This window comes from Cyrtonyx montezumae, unplaced genomic scaffold (genome assembly GCF_038088225.1).
Source record: "Cyrtonyx montezumae isolate F1298 unplaced genomic scaffold, pur_monq_1.0 scaffold_2, whole genome shotgun sequence".
NCBI lineage: Eukaryota > Metazoa > Chordata > Aves > Galliformes > Odontophoridae > Cyrtonyx > Cyrtonyx montezumae.
In genome coordinates this window covers 60,196,271-60,214,595 of record NW_027071936.1, presented here as the reverse complement: position 1 = coordinate 60,214,595, position 18,325 = coordinate 60,196,271, and the positions used below count along the sequence as shown (strand labels likewise).

Sequence of the window (18,325 nt, the reverse complement as noted above, 5' to 3'; positions counted from 1 at the left end):
GCTCTCATCCGAGTCCCGCAGGACTGCGGCCCTCGCCTCTCTGACGGCAGAAGCAGGGCGGCCAGGCTGCCCACGGAGCCCGAGCCGGTGGGGGCATCCAACCCGAGGTCCTTCCCGCACAAACCGCTCCGTGTGGGCGGTGGCGGCCGGAGGAGGGCGGTACGGTCCCAGCAGCTCCCACCGGCGGAGGGAGGGGAGGGCGGAGCGCGGCCAGGCGCGGCTCGGGGCGGCAGGTGAAGGAAGGGGCGGGCGCTGGGCGCGGCCGGGGCGGCGGGGCCGGGCTCTGTCGGAGCGGCCGCCCGCGGAGCTGAGCTGCCGCCACGGCCGAGGTAAGAGCCCGGTCCTCGCGGTGCCCCCGTTCCCTCTCTGTCAGGCTGCGGGTGGGCGGTCGGTTCAGCAGCGCGAGCGCTCTGGTGGGAAGGTGGAAGTGCTTCTTAGGGGAAACGTGGCTGCTTCTCTTCGGGAAGGAACGAATGAGGGAGCTGTGCTGCTTCCCGACGGCTTTGGTGTGGTGTTGGGCTGCACCGCTTCGGGATTGGGTTCCTGGAGTCCTCCCGGTAAGCGGAGTGCTGGAGGATGGGGGACGGACAGCGAGCTCTTGAATGTTACGGTCTTCAGGCTGCTCCACACCTGACGTGGTTCGTGCTGCCTTCTCCCTGTGGGGATGTAGTTCCCATTCAGCTGCAGGTGGTTGTGCACTTCGTGAGTTTTACTCCTTGTGTTTGTAGGGAGCGAGAAAAGCTGGCTTGCGTTTGTTAACTTTTCTACTTCTATCCTGAAATTGCTCGCAACTCAAATAATACCGCTGACCTTAATGAACTGTGGAAGTGGGTACGCAATTCCCTTCTTTCCAGCCTGTCTGCTGGGACCTTTGCTATGAGTCGTGGCGGTGCCAGCAGAGAACAGGTTGTGGTGGGATTGAGTCTCGTCCAATTGCTGGCAGGGTGCTCTGAGCCTCATCCCACCCCATCTGATGGGCAGGTGCTGCTGGCAGGGTGCTCTGAGCCCCTCTGCTGGTGTGTGTTCTCTGCCTGCCCTGGGCATGGGAGGACTTCAGCTTCCTGTGTGAAATCAGTTGCATTACACTGGTATGTTTCCTATGGTGAAAAGCAGATTTCCACTTTCACTCAGCTCTCAGTGGTTTATGGCTACAGGGAGAGGGTATGAAATGAATTAATGTCTGATGAATTACGCTTCCGTTTATTCCTGATTTTATTTGTGCAGGACGAGCATGGCTCTGCAGTTTATTTCATTCAGATGTCTCCTTCATTCTACAGGCAAAAGTAAACTTGCTGTTTTGCTTTTAAGCATAACACATGTTCCTTCCCTTCCTGTTACTGTATTTTGGAGCCATCTTGCTGTTGCAAGAGAGCTGATTAATAGGTACCCCTTGCCAATATTCCATTACTGAAGAGTCAGTACTGGGTCAACTTAGTGGTGGGTTAAATGCTGTTTCCTGTTAGCGTGTTTTTTGTTTTAAAATCTCCCAGCTCTCCATAAACCTCTCCACAAAGCATGACAAATTTCATACTAAAAAGTCCAGAAAGCAAAGAGCTGTTTATTTATTTTTTTTTTTTAAGTTATGAAGAAGGAAGATACAGAGATGCCAGTTCTGGGAGAGGCTTTTTTCAAACAGCTCGGAATGAATACACAAAGATTAAGTCTTGCAGGCCTTGCACCTCTGGCAGGGCTGTCCGAGCAAGAACATACTGATTGGCTGTGGAACTGGAAGCTGCTACAAGCAGAGGAACCCTTGGACTTGGAGGTGTTTAAGATCAGCCTGCAGTTGTATTTTTCTTAGTAGGAAGCTTCAGGTTGGCCTGCAGAAAAAGAGGTAGTGAGAAAAGTCTCCTACTTCAGTTTTTTACTGAAATAGACACGTTTCCTTGGGAAATCTGAGCATGGTAGCCATTTCTGTAATGAGCAGCAGGTAGAAATGGAAACTCATTAAGGCTGTTAGCTTAGTTCTTACAATGTTGAATGATAAACGTGAATGATCAAATATATAAACCAGAATGTGGACATACAATGGTCATTTTACCACTAGGAAAAGTGCTTTTGACTCTTGGACTCTGGTAGTTGCATTGTGTGCACTCTGACCTGTAGCCTTCAGACTGCTCACGTGTGTGTTGCTGTGCATTACAGTATGATAAGATTGCAGTGCTGAGATGTGTGAGTTGTGAGCTGACAACTCTGACCTGGTGCTGGGGTATCTTCCAGGTGCCAGACAGTGGATAACTCGCACTCTTGTTAAATCATCCAAGGATTCCCTGAGTTGTTTGGAGTGTGCAACCCTGCAACTCCAGATATGTCACTTAGTTGCTGTTGGCTAGGCCTTGGTCTTAAAGTGCTTGCAGGTGTGGGTAAGCCCCATTAGTTGGAAAACTTGCTGTAGGATTGGGATCTTGGCTTGTTACCACTACCAGACCTTGCAGGAAGCTCCCTGGTAGCTCAGGCTCTTAGCAAAACTGATGGATGGGCCTGTAAATAGAAGAGTGAGCTCATGGGATTAAGCAGGGGATTTCCAGAGTCAGTTGTTCTGTTTACATTTGAATCTATTGATACAATGACCCTGCCACAATGCCTTCAGTCTTTTGAGGAGAATTTCTGGGGCAGGATGGAAAACAACCTTTTAGATGGTTATTCCTCTTGCGCATAGCTAAGCATTTTCCTGGCCTCTTTTAAGGTGAGCTTATTCCATCAATAAGCATCAGCTTCCTGATGACAATGCTTTGTGTTTGAACTTGTGGTGCAATGGAGCAGTGTTGGGAGAGGAAGTGGGAGCCAGGGCTCAGAGAACTTGAGGCAGTAAGAGAGAGACAGTGCATTTTTCATCGGTTTTGGGTGTTGTTTTAAGACTCAGGCATTACTTGCCCTACTGTGTAGTAGAATTGCATGTATCACTGTGTGCTTAGGGCAGGTAACTAGATGAGAGCACGTCACAGCATTCTTAGCATGCTGCTTTTTAAGAGCAGTGTGCTTATCCACTGTATTTTTCCAAGACATTTGAAGGGTTTTTTTCCCACTCTTACATCTTATCTATGAACTTTTATGTTGAATTTCTTTTTTTATTCTTTTTTATTATAAAGAAATGGAGCAGAAGAATCCACTTTTCATTTAATACATGCAGGAATCTGAAAACTGTTTTTCCTCAGACTGGGGCTGAATTCTGAACAGGGCAAAGTAATAATTAGGGAAAAATGCAGAGCCATGGCTTCCTATGGAAACAAATCTAAGTGTTGTTCTCCCTCTATCCCAACATACCAATGTAACTGAAATAATCTATTTATTTGATTACGTGCCAGTTCATTTCTAGCAATGACCCAGTTCTTATCTTTTCCTAGACGTTATTGCAGTGTTTACATGTATCTGAGCATCTTTGGCAGAATATTAAAAGATAATGTGCAATACGGGAATATTGGAGAAGGAAATTCAGAAATCAGATCTATCCTTGGCAGTGCTTCTCTCCTCATCTCCCACAAGCTGCTTTCTTTTTTTTTTTTTCTTTGATAGAAAAAGCAACTGGTTATTGTTAAAGCTTTCCAGATTTCTGTTTTACTTATGGTAAGGTTTGATAATGACTGAAGAGCTGTACATCATTAACCATGTGTGGTCGGGGTCATTCTGTCCTTGGAGCAGTAGGTGCCCTTGAATCATGAAGTATCTTCTCTCTTCCAAGGAATGTGTGTGTGCCTTTCTAACTTTTCCACCTATCGTGCTCTTCTGTTGTGCATCTGTTACACAAGGAACTTCCAAATTCAGGCTAGATTTATATCCTTACGTTATTGGAAGGTGAACTTTCATTTTTGTCATTAAATGCAATCACTATGCTGTGACTTAAAATAACATGTTGTGGTTGTAGACCATTTCTTTGGAACTTTTAGGAATGTGGAGTTTAGACTTTTGCTCTTCATTGTATGACTGACTTTACTGCATATTGTAGTGCGTGTGCACTTGGGTAACTGGCAATTCCTAATTCCACTTCGAATTTGGTGACTGTGGAGACTTTTCCAGCATGAAAGTGGCTTTCACTTTTATGGAACAACTAGAGAACTGTACCTGCTCACAGATCACTTTACAAACCTTTACAGTGGTCTATGTGGTCAGATTATGGCTGCTGTTGATGTAGCATTCATTTTAACCAAACTCGGTTTACATATACAAAAAGATCTTGCTTCATCACATGCATGCACAAGAGACTTGCAGATACCACTGTAAAACACTTAATTGGTGTTCTTGCTTGTTTCACTGCAGAGATATCTTGCAATCTCCAAACAGAAAAGTTAGCAAGTATGTTTAAGCAAGACTTTCATTTCGTTATTTCATGCCCTTTGGCTTTACGGTAATTAGATTACTAGGAGGAACTTGGATTCATGCCCTTAATCATGAGCTTACCTGTAAGGGCTCAGCAAGCAGGCTCTATCATTCCAGCTTGTTTCATCAAAACATGGGGATGGAATTTCCAGTAGAACTCATAAAAGAGCAACAGCTGGGCAAAATTCTGGCTTCAATAGTTTCTAAGAAGTCTGGTGGCCCACTGAGTAATTCTTGTGTATGTGAATCCCGCAAGTTTTAGAGTTCTGTTATTTTTGGCAGGAACACAAGACAAATATGCAAAGGTAATGATTGAGCTATCTAAGAAGGAAGTTGCTTGTATTCTCTGCCCTCTTTCCCCTATCCAGTAACTCTATTGCTGTCTTCTTGCTGTTTCAGCATGGCCATAGAAATGGTAGCAGTCATAGATCTGAGTCTTCAGGCAGAGATGGAGGGGTTCCATTTGCTGTTTCCTTCTCTTGTCAAAATCAGTGGTGTGACAAAGTTAGGAAATAGATCAACTCTTTGATCTTTCCCAGTTATCTGTAGCTGTGCTGTGCAGCAGTGCTGTATGTTGTTAGTGTACATGGAGCAGCACTGCAGTAACACTAGAATTCAAGCAGTGTCAGTTTCAGTATGGCTGTGTGTTCAAAAAAAATAACCACAGTCCGACCTGTTCTTCTAGAGAGTGGAGTCTGCTAAAGGACCCAGTTCTTAGCACTGGGATCTCTGCTTTTATGTTACAACGCATCTCTTGGCTTACAGCTACCTTGTAAGCTTCCAGCACCCTGCCTGAACGCTGACACCCTGCTCCAGTTATGTGATGAGTCCCAACTTGCAGTAGAAAAATAACCCTGATATTGGAATTTGAACTGTTTTCCTCATTCTCAATTCTGACTGTGCACAGAAAGAAAAGGCTTAGAGTGCTGAGGTGCTGGTGTGCGTGTCTGGATCTGCTGCAGCCTCGGTCATGGTTGTTTTCTCAGTGTTGACTGGAGGAAGAGATAATGGGAAGTGCACTGCAAGACTTTTTGTGAAAGGTGATTTACGCATAACAGAGAGGTGACTAAAAGCAAAAGATTCCTCAGGAGTATGTGGCAGATCCAAACAAAGAGGTCATAGAAGCAGGCAAGAAGATATAGAATTCCTAAGTTAAGTGCTTATATGGTAAATAAATAAAGCATACTGGGTCATGGAGAAGTAGACTGCTTGTGTGAGAGTTTCTCCGTGAAGACAAGAATGTGAATTAGGTTGTGTTAAAGTGACCTGAACTGCATTGTTGCTCTGGGTGAAAAATGCAGCTTTTCATTGTTCAAGTGAGCTGGAGCTGACAGCGTGCCATGTCTTTGAGTGCTACTCTGCTTTAGCAGGTTGGGAGGAAGATTGGGTCTAGCTTAGCCTGTTTAGATGAAAACTAAAACCAAGAACCCTTGGAGGAGAGAAATCTCACTTAGTGCATCAGTTTCCACTTTCATGCTCAGTTTTGTTCCAGACAAACTAGCTTTCTTCTCTCTAAGAGAGTTTTCTGTGCTGAAATCAGTCAAAGAACGCGTGTTTATTCGTGCAGCACTGTAGGGCAGCATATCAGATTCTGGTGCAGTGCCTGGTGAATGTTCAAGTGTTTTCATTTTCATTTTTCATGTAATAAGCATTCAGTAACAAGAAAGCAGAGAGTCGGAAGTAGACTGTGAGTGTCTCAATGCTATTTGCTGAAGTATGGCTCATAAAACCAAAAGAGGAAAGAAAAAGTATGGTTGGGTAGGAAGCTTTTTTTTCCCCATTCTATTTTTAACTTACTGTTACTGTAGTTATAGAAATTAATCATCATCCTGGAAACAGTCATTTTTATGAATATTTGCATATTTTCCTATTAAATAAATGGCAGTTTATTGAGGAAGGAAAAAACAACGCAAAGCTCATTTTGGCTTTGTGTCTCATGAGCTGTGATTCTGGGGGGAGGGTTATACAATGCTGTAGCTGCAGAAGTAGGAACAAGATTTTTTTTTTCCCAGTTTTCCCAATTTTTTCCTGATGTCTGCATGCAGATCTCATTGCAAATAAAAACATCTTTGAGATGTTTGAGATTCCTTATTGTATTTTATTTTAAAGTACTTCACAAAGCTTGACATAATTGATAACACTTCCCCATAATTAAGGGGCAGTCTCTCATTGGAATATTCACAAGATTTTTTTAAAACTCTTCTATGAAATAAGTTTTGGTTTAAATGTTCCTTCCTTGAAAATTTCACCTGGAAGTCTTAGTTCCCCTCCATTCCAGCATAAGTTGCCTGTATGTGTGTGAGTACCGAGGTTAGCCTTCAGACCAGAACTTCGTTAGCCTGGAGAGCTAGTTCTTACAAGCAGCAGAGGCTTAAAATATTAGTCTCTAATCTTGTGACAACCCTACTAACAAGAGTAAATCATTACCCTAATGTTGCTTAATAGTAATTATTACAACATGTCCCAGAATTGTTTTTCTTCTAGATCAAGCTGGAGTTTGTTTTACACTTAGAAGAAGTCTAATCTAGAGGACATGCTGTTTTGACCTGGGCTATATGATAAACTTTTTTTTTCCTTTTGTTAATGAAACTGCATGCTTCAGATACATAGGTATATGTGAGAGCTGCTCTCCTTTTCTTAGTTTTCAGTACTTTCTTGTATTCCTAGGAGGGTGAACATTTTTCTATTTTGTCATGTTAATATTGCACAGCAAAATTTAGCATATAGGAAACATGCCTGTAAATCTAAAGGTCTGATTGACACAGGAAAGGATTAGAGTTAGCTAGATCAACGCTGATCTTATCTGTAAACTTGATTCATCAAAATGAGGCACTCTGAGCTGTGTTCAGGCAGAAGGGTGACCTGATCTGCACAGCTGCTCCACATCTGTGACTGTTCAGTGTCTCTCTTTAATCAAACAGGCTTAAACATTTAAGTGTTACACCATCATTTTTCAGTCAGTCAGTTTCCACTATTGTGCCAAGTAGGTATGTTTCATAGAACCATATGTCACCAAGGTTGGAAAAGACCTATGAGATCATCCAGTCCAACCATCCACTTATCACCAATGGTTCTCACTAAACCATGTTCCTCAACACAGCATCTAAATGTTCCTTGCATACCTCCAGGGTCAGTGACTCCATGACCTCCCTGGGCAGCCCATTCCAGTGCTTGACCACTCTTTTGGAAAAGTGTTACCTAATATCCAGTCTGAATCTCCCTGGTGCAACTTGAAGCCATTCCCCCTACTCTTATCCCTAGTTACAAGAGAGAAGAGGCCGACCCTCAGTTCACTACAACCTCCCTTTAGGTAGCTGTAGAGAACAATAAGGTCTCCCCTGAGCCTCCTATTCTCCAAACAGAACAGTCCCAGCTCCCTCAGCTGTTCCTGTGCTCCAGACCCCTCACAGCTTTGTTCCCCTTCTCTGGATGTGCTCCAGGGACTCAATGTCTTCCTTGCAGTGAGGGGTCCAAAACTGAACCCAGTACCTGAGGTGTGGTCTCACTGCTGCTGAATACAGTGGTAAATAACTTCCCTGCTCCTGCTGGCAGCTCAGTTTCTGTTACAAGCCAGGATGCCATTGGCCTTTTTGTCCACCTGGGCACACTGCTGGCTCATGTTCAGCTGAGCATCAACCAATACCCTCAGGTCCATTTCCTCTACACGGTCTTCCAGCCACTCTGCCCCAAGCCTGTAACATTGCTTGGGGTTGTTGTGGCTGAAGTGCAGGACCCGGGACTTGTTCTTGTTGAACCTCATCCCGTTGGCTTTAGCCCAGCTATCCAGCCTGTTCAGATCCCTCTGTAGGGCCTCGCCACCTCCAGGCAGATTGATACTCCCAGCCAACATGGTGTCATGTGCAAACTTACTGAGGGTGCACTCAGTACCGTAATCCAGCAGTGACTGAGGGAACTGGGATTGTTCACGCTGGAGAAGAGGAAGCTCAGGGGAGACCTTATCACTCTCCACAACTCCCTGAAAGGAAGTTATGGTGAGATGAGTGTTGGTCTCTTCTCCTGCGTAACTAGCACTAGTATAGAGGGAACGGCCTCAAGTTGTGCCAGAGGAGTTTCAGGTTGGACGTTAGAAAATATTTCTCTAGGAAAATGGTCAGGTTCTGGCACAGGCTGCCCAGGGAGGTGGTGGAGTCACCATCCCTGGAGGTGTTCGAGAAACACTTAGAAGTTGTAGAAAGGGACATGGTTTAGTGGGAAATACTGATGATAGGTGGATGACTGGACTGGGAATAATCTCAGAGGTCTTCTCCAACCTTGGTGATTCTATTTAAGTGAACATACCCAACAGAGCAGTAATCAGAAAGGGTTTTGGGAGGAGCTCAAACATCCCTTTGCAGAAGGGGCAAAGAGGTCTTGGTGTAAGGTTAGTACTTCTCTCCAAAGAGCAAACTACATTGAAGAGTACCAGTGGGATTTTAGGCAATAGAATTGTGGTCATGGATTTAGGAGAACCTGTGCAAAAACTAGTCATTCTGGTCCCAAACTTATCAATAATCTTGCATGGGTCCTCCTATTCAGGATTAAATTAAGCACAGCAGACTGCTGGGGTTTTGCTAGGTAAGTATTTAATGTACGACTCTGCAGTGGGAGAAGGAGTGGGGAAACGTTTAAGGGAAAGTGTAATACTTTAAATGTACTCCTCACATTAAACTTGGAGAACAGAGATAGTGTAACCATTCTCCATCCACTTATAGAGGAAATTGTTGTATTTTTAAGTAGCTGTTACAGGAAGAGCTCACAGTGAAATTCTTCTCTTCCCTCTGAGCTCAAAGCCTCAGTGAGTCATTTTTAAAAACTTTTCCCCCCCAGGAAAAAAAAAAATCCCTTATTTCTATGCCTAAGCAAATATCACAGCTGTTTTGAAGATGGTTGCAGTCCAGAATGCCTCTGATCTGAGTGTCTGAAGGGACAAACTGAAGCATTATCAGAGAATGTGTGGGTTTGCTGAATGTCACATACTTTGCTTTGAGGTACAGATAACCTCTCCAATAATAATGGAAACAGAGTTGATAAGATTCAGTGCTTCAATTCCAAATGTATGCAGTACTAAATGGCATCCAAGTGATTGAGTCCTGGAGCTATCTGTTGTATTGGCACTGTGCTGCTGCTGCTGCCGGAGCACTCCTGCCCAGCACTGTGGCATCCTTTTTCCCATAGAGGAGAGCAATCCATGCTTCTGCTCTCTGCAGGCTGGTAGCAGTTCTGCCCTGCAGAGCTGGTCAATGTGTGCTTCATCAGGACTAGGGCGGTGGGAAGAGAGGTGCAGAGTTGCCTAAGTAAGGAGAAGGGTGCTGTGGTTGCACCAGTATTGTGCCGTTGCGCTGTGGGACTTGGCTCCCCAGCAAATTTGGGCTGGCAGATGGCAAGAGATTAGTGAGAATGCTGCTAATTCCTGAAGATGTACTAATGTCTGGTCTAATGGGCCTGCAACGATATCATGCTCCTTTTCTTAGCTTCCCACTGATAAGCTTTTCTTCCCGATGGGAAGATTTTATTCCTAGGGATATGGCATGTGATGGATGTCTTATCTCTTTATCATTGAGAGAAAGGCGTGCAGAAGTTGTTTGGAGCAGTGTCTTTGCTACAAACTGTGGCAAGCACGAGTCTTTTTGGTTGAAACACTTCACCTGGCAACCCTAGCAAATCCACTTCCTTCCTGGAATGTTCTTTTCCATTTTAGACAGGAAGGAGGAAATAATTAATGGGTGAATCTGTGCCACTTCAACCACTCTGGTCAGTGCACTGAGTCATTTGTCAGCTGCTGGTAACTTATTCTGTCATTTTTTGTAGCCCTGAGTAGAGGATACAAGGTTGTCATGGTGTTCTAAGGTATGAGGGTTTTATGTGCAATACTTCAGCAAAATCACCTGGAAAGAGAAGAGGGAAACTTGTACTAAAGTAATGAAAAGGATTGAAGATGATGGCCTGTGGAACAGCTGAAACATCAGAAGAGGTGGTGAGTCTTGGAGAATGGATTCCTTATGGTTTCTAACCAAACAATTTCAACTCTTAACGAAGCAGAATGAGAAGAAAAACTTTACAGCATCCCAAATGATCAAAAAACTCAAGCTTTAAGATTTCAAGGTATATAGTACACAGCAAGAACCCTTTCTGAATCAATTGTGTATACTTCAGTCATAATACTTTCATGTATTCTCTGTCCTTTTTGACTTGATACTTAATTTTTTCCCATCCACTTAAATCTATAACTATGGCAATGTTTGCACTCACTTTTGATTGTGCCATGCCAGTTACTGGTCCTCATGTAGACTGCACAGGAGAGAAGTGAATACTGATTACAATTGTCTTCTGTCTAGATTTAAATGTAGGCAAGTATTATTGTGTCTTGTGAGCAACCTGAATTATTCTTTATAAAGCAGTCTACATTGTAGTAAGGGCAATCAATTACAGATTCAGTTTTATTTTTCTTGTGGGGAACAGATCTTTGGAGGAGGAACAACCACTTCTTTGATACCTTAATGCTAATTCTTCCTTGAGTGCAAATGAAAATGGATGTACTTGTTTAATATGGTGCCAGCTTTTTCTATCTATATAGAGCTGGACTAATCTAACCTCCATCTGTTCATGGTTCTTCCAAGAAAAACAAAGTAGCTATAAATGCTATGAAGACTGTTGTTAGTCGAAGCTGTAGTGTTCTGCTGCTTTTTGTTAAAGGCATTTCTTTGCAAAGAATGGATTTTATTCATAAGTACGTATTCATGCTGTGGATGTACGTGACAGAATGTCTTTCATTAAAGTAGTGCTGCACCACTGAACAGTGGGTAAGTGGGATGTTCTGTAGGGTTGTCTGGTGTTTTCTGGAGGAAGGGGAGGCTTTCTGGTCAGAGTAACATGCTTCTCCTGTTTTTCAGCACATCTAAAGCTGAGAGTTCTTAACATGGCTGCAGCTATAAACATATTTGTAATACATGTATACACTTTCCTAATTGATAAGTGCAGTTTTTTAGAGGGCTTTTTGTGTAAGTCTGTATGGTTTCAGTGCTATATAAAATGTCCCAATATCATAATGTTGTAAACACTGTTCAGAAACAGCAGTTTTTTTCTCTTTCTTGAAGCTCAGCACCTGTAGGTTTTCTATGTTAGGGTGCCAATAACACAGGCAGCTGGATCAATGCATATGTGATATGCATCATCTGTTGATTGGTTTGGGTCTAGGAGAGCTGTTGTGTTACTTCACAAGGAGGTGTCAGATTTGATTTGTTGGTTTGGAACAAGGCTAATCCCCCTGACCCCAATTCCTGAATTTATTTTGTGCAAGTGAGATCTAGTTTCAGTTCTTCGTTGTGTGTGGAAAGTGACTGTGTGCCTCAAGAATAGCCAGGATGTGTTTAGCAGCAAGATACCCTATAAATACTATACAAGCTTCTGCTGGAGGTGCTTCACTATCCATATGTAAGCATAAACTCGTAGTACCAGAGCTTGCAAATGGGACAGCGCTGCACAGACTCCTTGGAAGTAATGGCTGTTGGTTCTAAGCTTGAGAGAGTGGAGATCATAAGGAAGAGTGCACTTACCCTGTAAGCAGCTCACCTCCAGAAGATTCTGGCTGCAATGTTGTGGAGGGACTTCTTGACTAAAGCTTTTAGGAAAGAACAGCACGTAAGGGTGAGGTGTTCTTTGCAGCTCATCTTGCTGAGAAGATTAATGAGGTTGTGGGAGTATATGCTATACACTATTTTTATGAGCTAATATATGTTGGTTCATATAGATTCATTTTATATAAACTGCCTCTCCCCCTAAAATCCCAGCAATGCACGGTCTCCTGGTTACAGCTAAATTCAGTTTTGTAGAAGAGCGTGAACTGGCAGAGATTCATGTTTCCAGTGCAATAAAAAAGAAAGTTGCATTTTCAAAAGTGATAGAATACACGGTGACCTTCAGTCTTTGTTACTGTAATGCATGCTCCTACCTGTTTCAGGGCTGTGATTTAGTCTTTGGTGGTTGGAGGTGGGAATGGCAAAATTCTTTTGCTGTACAACATCCTTTAAGAGAAGTTTATATCATGTTTTAAAAGGGAATTGTCATTGAAATTGGAATTTCAGTGATGTTTGTTCTGGAACGCTTGCTTGCTTGATTGAGGTTTTGGGCACAGTGCTCATCTTCATGTGTTAATGAGCTGTTGGCAATATTTTCTTTGGGCAATATTTTCTTTGGGCAATATTTTCTTTGTTCTCTTGTCTGCCTCGGCTTCAGAGCTCTTCTTGGAGGGGGGGACTGCGCATGAGCAGTGTGGCCTAGTTGGACCTTCTAATTTTATCAGTGACACACACATAGTTATTAGCTTGTTCTGAGATTCTGATTCCCAGACAGGGTTTCCGAGTATGAAAAGAGCAATCTTTGAGATGCTTCAGTGCACTGTTAGTTAGAAACCAGCACTATCTACTGTGTTGTACAGTAGTAAAACATAGAAAAAAGTCTTTGTGGTTATACTTTATCTTTAAATGTTATCACACAGCCCCTTCTAAAGCAAAACAAAAATAGAAAATGCTTAGTTTTGGTTTTGCAAGGTTGGCAGAAGTTGGGCTTCCTCTTTGGAGATGGTTGCAGCCACTTGCCTGCAGAGATATATTTCCTAAAATATATACTGAATGCCACCAGAAGAGGGACACACAGCTCAAAGGGCTGATGGATAATGTGACCAAAAGCTTCCTCTGAAGCATGGCTTGCTGAGTGTGGCTATTCACTTAACTCTATCAATGACAACAGTAACAAGCTACTAATCTATTTACTCATTGCGCTTCAAAAGGACTTTTTTCAATAACACTTTTTGTAGTTTTTAATATCCTTTTCCCTGAATGTTTTAAAATTACTTGTGTTCAATAATTTTCTGCTGACTTCCTCATATACACTCATGTGACATAATCTCTTTACCTGGCAACAGTAGTTCCTATATTTTGCTGGAGTGTTGGCCAGTACAGCATATGATGAACTGGTGGAAGTTGTCTGTCTCACCAGAAGGCATTATTGTCAGAAATGGTAGAAAAGGGTCTAACAGGTTTTTTTTTTTTTCTTTCCACCTGGACTCTTAGCATCCTTTAAATTGATTTAAGTACAATTCTAAGAAGACAAAAAAAAAATCCTAAAAGCAGACTTTAATGTATATAATGTCTACAGGATAAATAAATGTACCTATCAAGTAGCTTTATAATCTACAATAGGTATTTGGCTCTCCCTTGTAAGCTACTGGAGGACTTTTGTTTTGGTGTTCTGTGTACTAAAGGCGTGCTGGCTTCAATACTGAGTGGTATTTTGGAACATAAGCAGAGTTTATTTTGGAGTCCTGCAGTGCCTGCTAAATTGTCAGTTATAGAGTATGTTGCTAATGGAATTAGCAGTATGTAGTCATTACAAATGAGCCAAGGAAATAAAATTGTTTCAACTGTAATATCATCGAGAGGAAGAATTTTGCCAAGGAAATAAATAATTTGGGGAAACTCCCACTTTCAGAGCATATATTTTGGGGAAACTCCCTTTGCATCTGTCAGCAGCGGAACTGTGTGCAGGAATAGGATTTGGTCTGTTGCATTTGTACTTTGCAGTTACATGATAAACAACAATTTATAATTTCATTTTAAAATAGATATATTCTTCCACTTTTAGTGTGTTTTAGATACTGTAGACTCTGTGTGTATATTAAGTCCTATATTAGTACATATGTAGAAATATATGCATATTGTCTACTTATTTACAGTATAACTTCTTCAGTTCGTCCCCAGTAAGCAAAATGAGGAAATGATAGCAGAAGTTTTAAGAACTGTCACTTATCTGTCATTGAAAGTGGATTTCTGGAAATCCAGACTTCGCTTCTTCCCTTGGTTACTGATTATGATTATGATTGTTAGTGTTCTGCAGGTCACCTGGCAGAAGGAATTCTGATGCATGGTTATTTGCATTTCCACAGGACTGCCTTACTTAGCAGATGAGGTATTCAGGTGAGTAACGTAAACCAGCTCTTTCACAGTGTGTAGTTGTAGAGTATACTGTTAACAAATCTATTCTCTCTCAAAATACTGAATGTTTTCCTACTGTGATCTAGAAGCTTGGTCTAAACTAGTTTGGTTGAATTACTAAAACATAAAGCTTATAATAATCTACTCCTGATTCAAGCTTATTAGCCACAAGAACAGAATATAGATGTCTTTCCTATCTTACTATACTACAGACTTTTACTGAAGGAGGTAAGGTGTGAACTTTCATGTTACAGTAAGTGGATCCTGACCACTGGGATGGCTACTTGCTCTGGTGGTTTTTGTGCTTTTCTTTTGTTCTTGCTGATTTGTTAATTTTTCTGCCTCATCTCTTGCTCAGTCCGCTTTTATCTGCGGTCCATTCTTGCAGTTTCCTGTAAATTGGTCAGTAAGAGGAAGCTCTCTTGCTGCAGATAGCTCAACACCTCAGCTGAACCAGTGCGTTTATACTGGTGAGGTTAGTGTAGCATGAGGTACATCTTTTATTGCCTCGCTTTTGGTAAACTTGGGGTAGGCGTGGTTACTTTTGACTGCAAGCAAAAGCTGTTAATAACATTGGCAGAGATTATTGTCTTCCACAAGCAGTGGTCCAAACAGAGAGAAAAACAGATGAAAAGTTGCTTTTGATTTTTCAGTTCTTTCCAGGTGAGACCTCATAATGTCAAAGAGATGAGCGACTTCTCTTGATTGAAATTCTCCCTGAGCTGTGTTGGTGCAAGGCCTCACTGATTTTGTAGGGACAAATAAAGGTTAGTCTGAAAACCATATACCAGAATTACTTGCAGAACTGAATTTTGCATTGTGGAAGAGTACTTTTTTTATTCCTTTTTCACTTCCCTGACAGACGTTAATCGAATCCATTAAAATTTAGCATCTGTTTTAGCTCTGTATTTAGGTTTGAAACGCAGCCCTTCTGGTTAATGTTTGGTTTAGCAAGTTAAGCTTAATTTTCTTTCTACTGTATGAATGATCATCTGTGAAACATATGAGCTCCTTTAGGAGGTTTTGGTGTGTATTTGTTCCTCGCTAGAACACCAACTCATGCTTGTGCACGTGTGAGGTGGCCTCTCTTCTAACTGTATTCATTCTCTGTGACCATCTGGACAATGTTAGAAATCACCAGAAAAATTGAAAGGAGATACTGGAACTTGAAAGGAAAATCTCTATTTATGAGTGAAGAAGGCATCATCAGAAAGGTTAGAATGGAAAAGCAGTACTTTAGGACACATTGAATGTATGAAATATCAGTTAAAAATGAGTCTGGTGCCCAAAGAGCATTGTGTTATGGCTGCAAACTTTGGAGGGGTAAAACCAAGGCTAAAGTGTATCAGAATGATTTTTGGAATGGATGTTCTGCAGTGCTGTATGTACTCAAATGCTGTCATTTTTTATCATAGTGGGTTTTTTTTAATGAGGGAGAGATAAAGGCTGAAGGTCAGTAGTACAAGCTTAGAAGAATACGTTGGATAGCAGAGAACAGTCGTAACATAGCAGTCCTTCTTCCTCCATTTCTTTGCTTTAAAACACTCTGTGTTACATCTTAGTATCAGTTGTGAATGGTACAAATTAATTTAATGGAATCTTTGAACCACCAGGGTTGGAAAAGACTCCAAGCTCATCCAGTCCAACTGTCCACCGGCCACCAATATTTCCCCACTAAATCACGTCCCTTAGTGCAACATATAAACGCTTCTTGAACATCTCTAGAAATGCAGTCATGTCCCTGGGCAGCCTGTTCCAGGACCTGGCTACTCTTTCTGATGAGAAATTCTTACTAAAATCCAATCTGAACCTCCCCTGGCACATCTTGAAGCCATTCCCTCCAGTCCTATTGGTAGATACACAGGAGAAGAGGCTGATCCCCACCTTGCCACAATCTCCTTTCAGGGAGTTGTGGAGAGTGATGTCTCCTCTGAGCCTCCTCTTTTCCAAACTGAACAATCCCAGTTTCTTCAGCCATTCCCCATAAGACTCGTGCTTCAGACCCCTCACAGCTCATTGCCTTACTCTGGATGCACTCCAGGGCCTCAATGTCTGTCTTGTAGCGAGGGGCTCAAAACTGAACACAGTATTTGAGCTGCAGCCTCGCCAAGGCTGAGTACAGGGAGATGATCACCTCCCAGGTCCTGCTGGCAACAATTTCTGATACAAACAGGATGCTGTTGGCCTTCTTGGCCACCTGAGCACACTGCTGGCTTATGTTCAGCTGAGTGTCAACCAACATCCCCAGGTCTGTTTCTTCCACTCAGATGCTTCCTCCCAGCTTGGTGTCATCTGCAAACTTACTGAGGGTGCACGTGATGCCTTTGTCCAGGTCATCAATAAAAATATTAAACAGGCCAGGCCCTAATACTTACCCCAGGGGAATGCCACTTGTGACTGGTTGCCAGCTGGGTCTAACTCCGTTCAGCACCACTCTCTGGTCCTGGCCCTGCAGCCAGTTCTTTACCCAGCGAAGAGCATACCTGTCCAAGCTGTGGGCTGCCAGCATTGACTAGCTACTGAATTGCTAGTTCACTAACTGCTGAAATGTAGCATTCTTTTCAACTTTTGTCTATGTAAGATTTGTTAATTAAACCACAGAGTCAGTTGAGTAAATTCTTAGTAAATAGCATCACGACGCTGTCTTGATATGCTGCTCTTTCCAGCACACAGTGAGTGCACAGTGTTCACTCTCTGCGTGTCCCTCCTGTGTTGCCTGGCCTGGAAGGAGTCTGTTCTGGAAGTAAGTTTTACTCAGCATGTCAGGGTCTGTAAGTTTTGTCAGTCATTCTGCCATACGTGAGTTGCTTTTGAACCACAGCGTTTTGGCTGATTCCAGATTAGTGAAACATCTGAATTATTTTAAGAGCTCCAAACGAAAATAAAAATTTATTTTTCACCATCTGCTGGTGATGTTTGTCCTGTATAATTGTTGCCCTTACGTTGTAAGCCCACGGATAAGAATTTCATTACCTTGTGGTTTGTGTCAAATGTACAGACAGGGCTTGCTCTGATACTGCACAGTCTTTCAGGAAAGCCATTTCAAAGTTACTGGGCCAGAGAGGGAAGGACAAGCTCCAGCTATAGGGGAGAAAAGGGAGATGAAGGACTTAGCATAGTTCTGTGGTTGTGTGGCAAGGACCTGAAGCACAGGCTCTTCAGAAGCATGGCAGCATTTCTGATCCATGCCTCTGCTGGTGCTGCCTGAGCATACTGTAAAGGAGAAGGGCTACCCTCTTTTTCTCCCATGGGAAAGCAGTTGGTGGAGGGGTGAAGAAGAGGCAAGCGAGTGCTGGAAAATCCCCCACTGTGTGGCTTGCAGAGGCTTGAGGTAACACACAGTTTGATTTACAGCCTCTGTGGGATATTGGGAAATCTGACAAAGACAGTGCTGCCCACTGACTCTGGGGGGAAACAGGAAGTAACAAAGGAAACAAGTCACTGCCTAGGCGTCCCTTTTGGCCACGCTGCAGTGCAGATGTACGGGCAGTCAGGGCACAGCTTCTCCTTTGTGCGTACAGTAGTTATCACCGCTGCTTTCAGCCTTTTTGTACACAAAAAAGAGAGAACAGCGATGTTCCTGTCATGCCTGAGAGGGGCTATCAGCTGCTAATGGCTTTGTCCTCACAAAGGAAACTATCCTATGGTGAAAGTGTCAGCAGAAAAACTATGTGTCGATCAGGCACGGTGACAAGGTGAGTGCATGTTTCTGGCTTGTATTTCTGTCATCTTTCCTCTTTTAGATAGAGAGCAGACTAAAACTACGAGAAGAGATCTGGCTTGAGGAAATATACTTCTAACTTCTGCATCTTATGCAGAAAACAGCATTGGATGAGAAAAAATGAGGAGAGTGTTGGTTAGAAATGCGCACTGGATGAGAAAAGCAAGTTGAATGGAGTGAACTTATTTATAATGTGCGCCTCTGTCAGGCTTAGCTCTCTATTCCCTTTGTCCTCAAGATTTATTTCTTCTCAGTGTTTGTGCTGTGCTCAGTTCTTCTGAGAAACTATTGTGAAAGGGGC

The 18,325-nt window shown here is 42.7% G+C and overlaps 1 protein-coding gene across 3 annotated transcripts in view; it reads left to right on the top strand.

Moving 5' to 3' along the window:
• The first annotated feature begins 310 nt into the window (after window positions 1-310).
• SH3BP2 (SH3 domain binding protein 2) overlaps window positions 311-18,325 on the top strand; it is a 34,077-nt gene continuing 16,062 nt past the window's right edge. For 2 of the 3 annotated variants that reach the window (XM_065735867.1, XM_065735866.1), the window contains exon 1: window positions 17,772-17,998. In XM_065735867.1, coding sequence (XP_065591939.1) covers window positions 17,889-17,998 — 110 coding nt within the window. In that variant the 5' untranslated portion in view covers window positions 17,772-17,888. Of the gene's footprint in view, window positions 330-14,205; window positions 14,286-17,771; window positions 17,999-18,325 lie in introns of those variants that run through there. The other variant, XM_065735868.1, reaches the window with a different exon arrangement.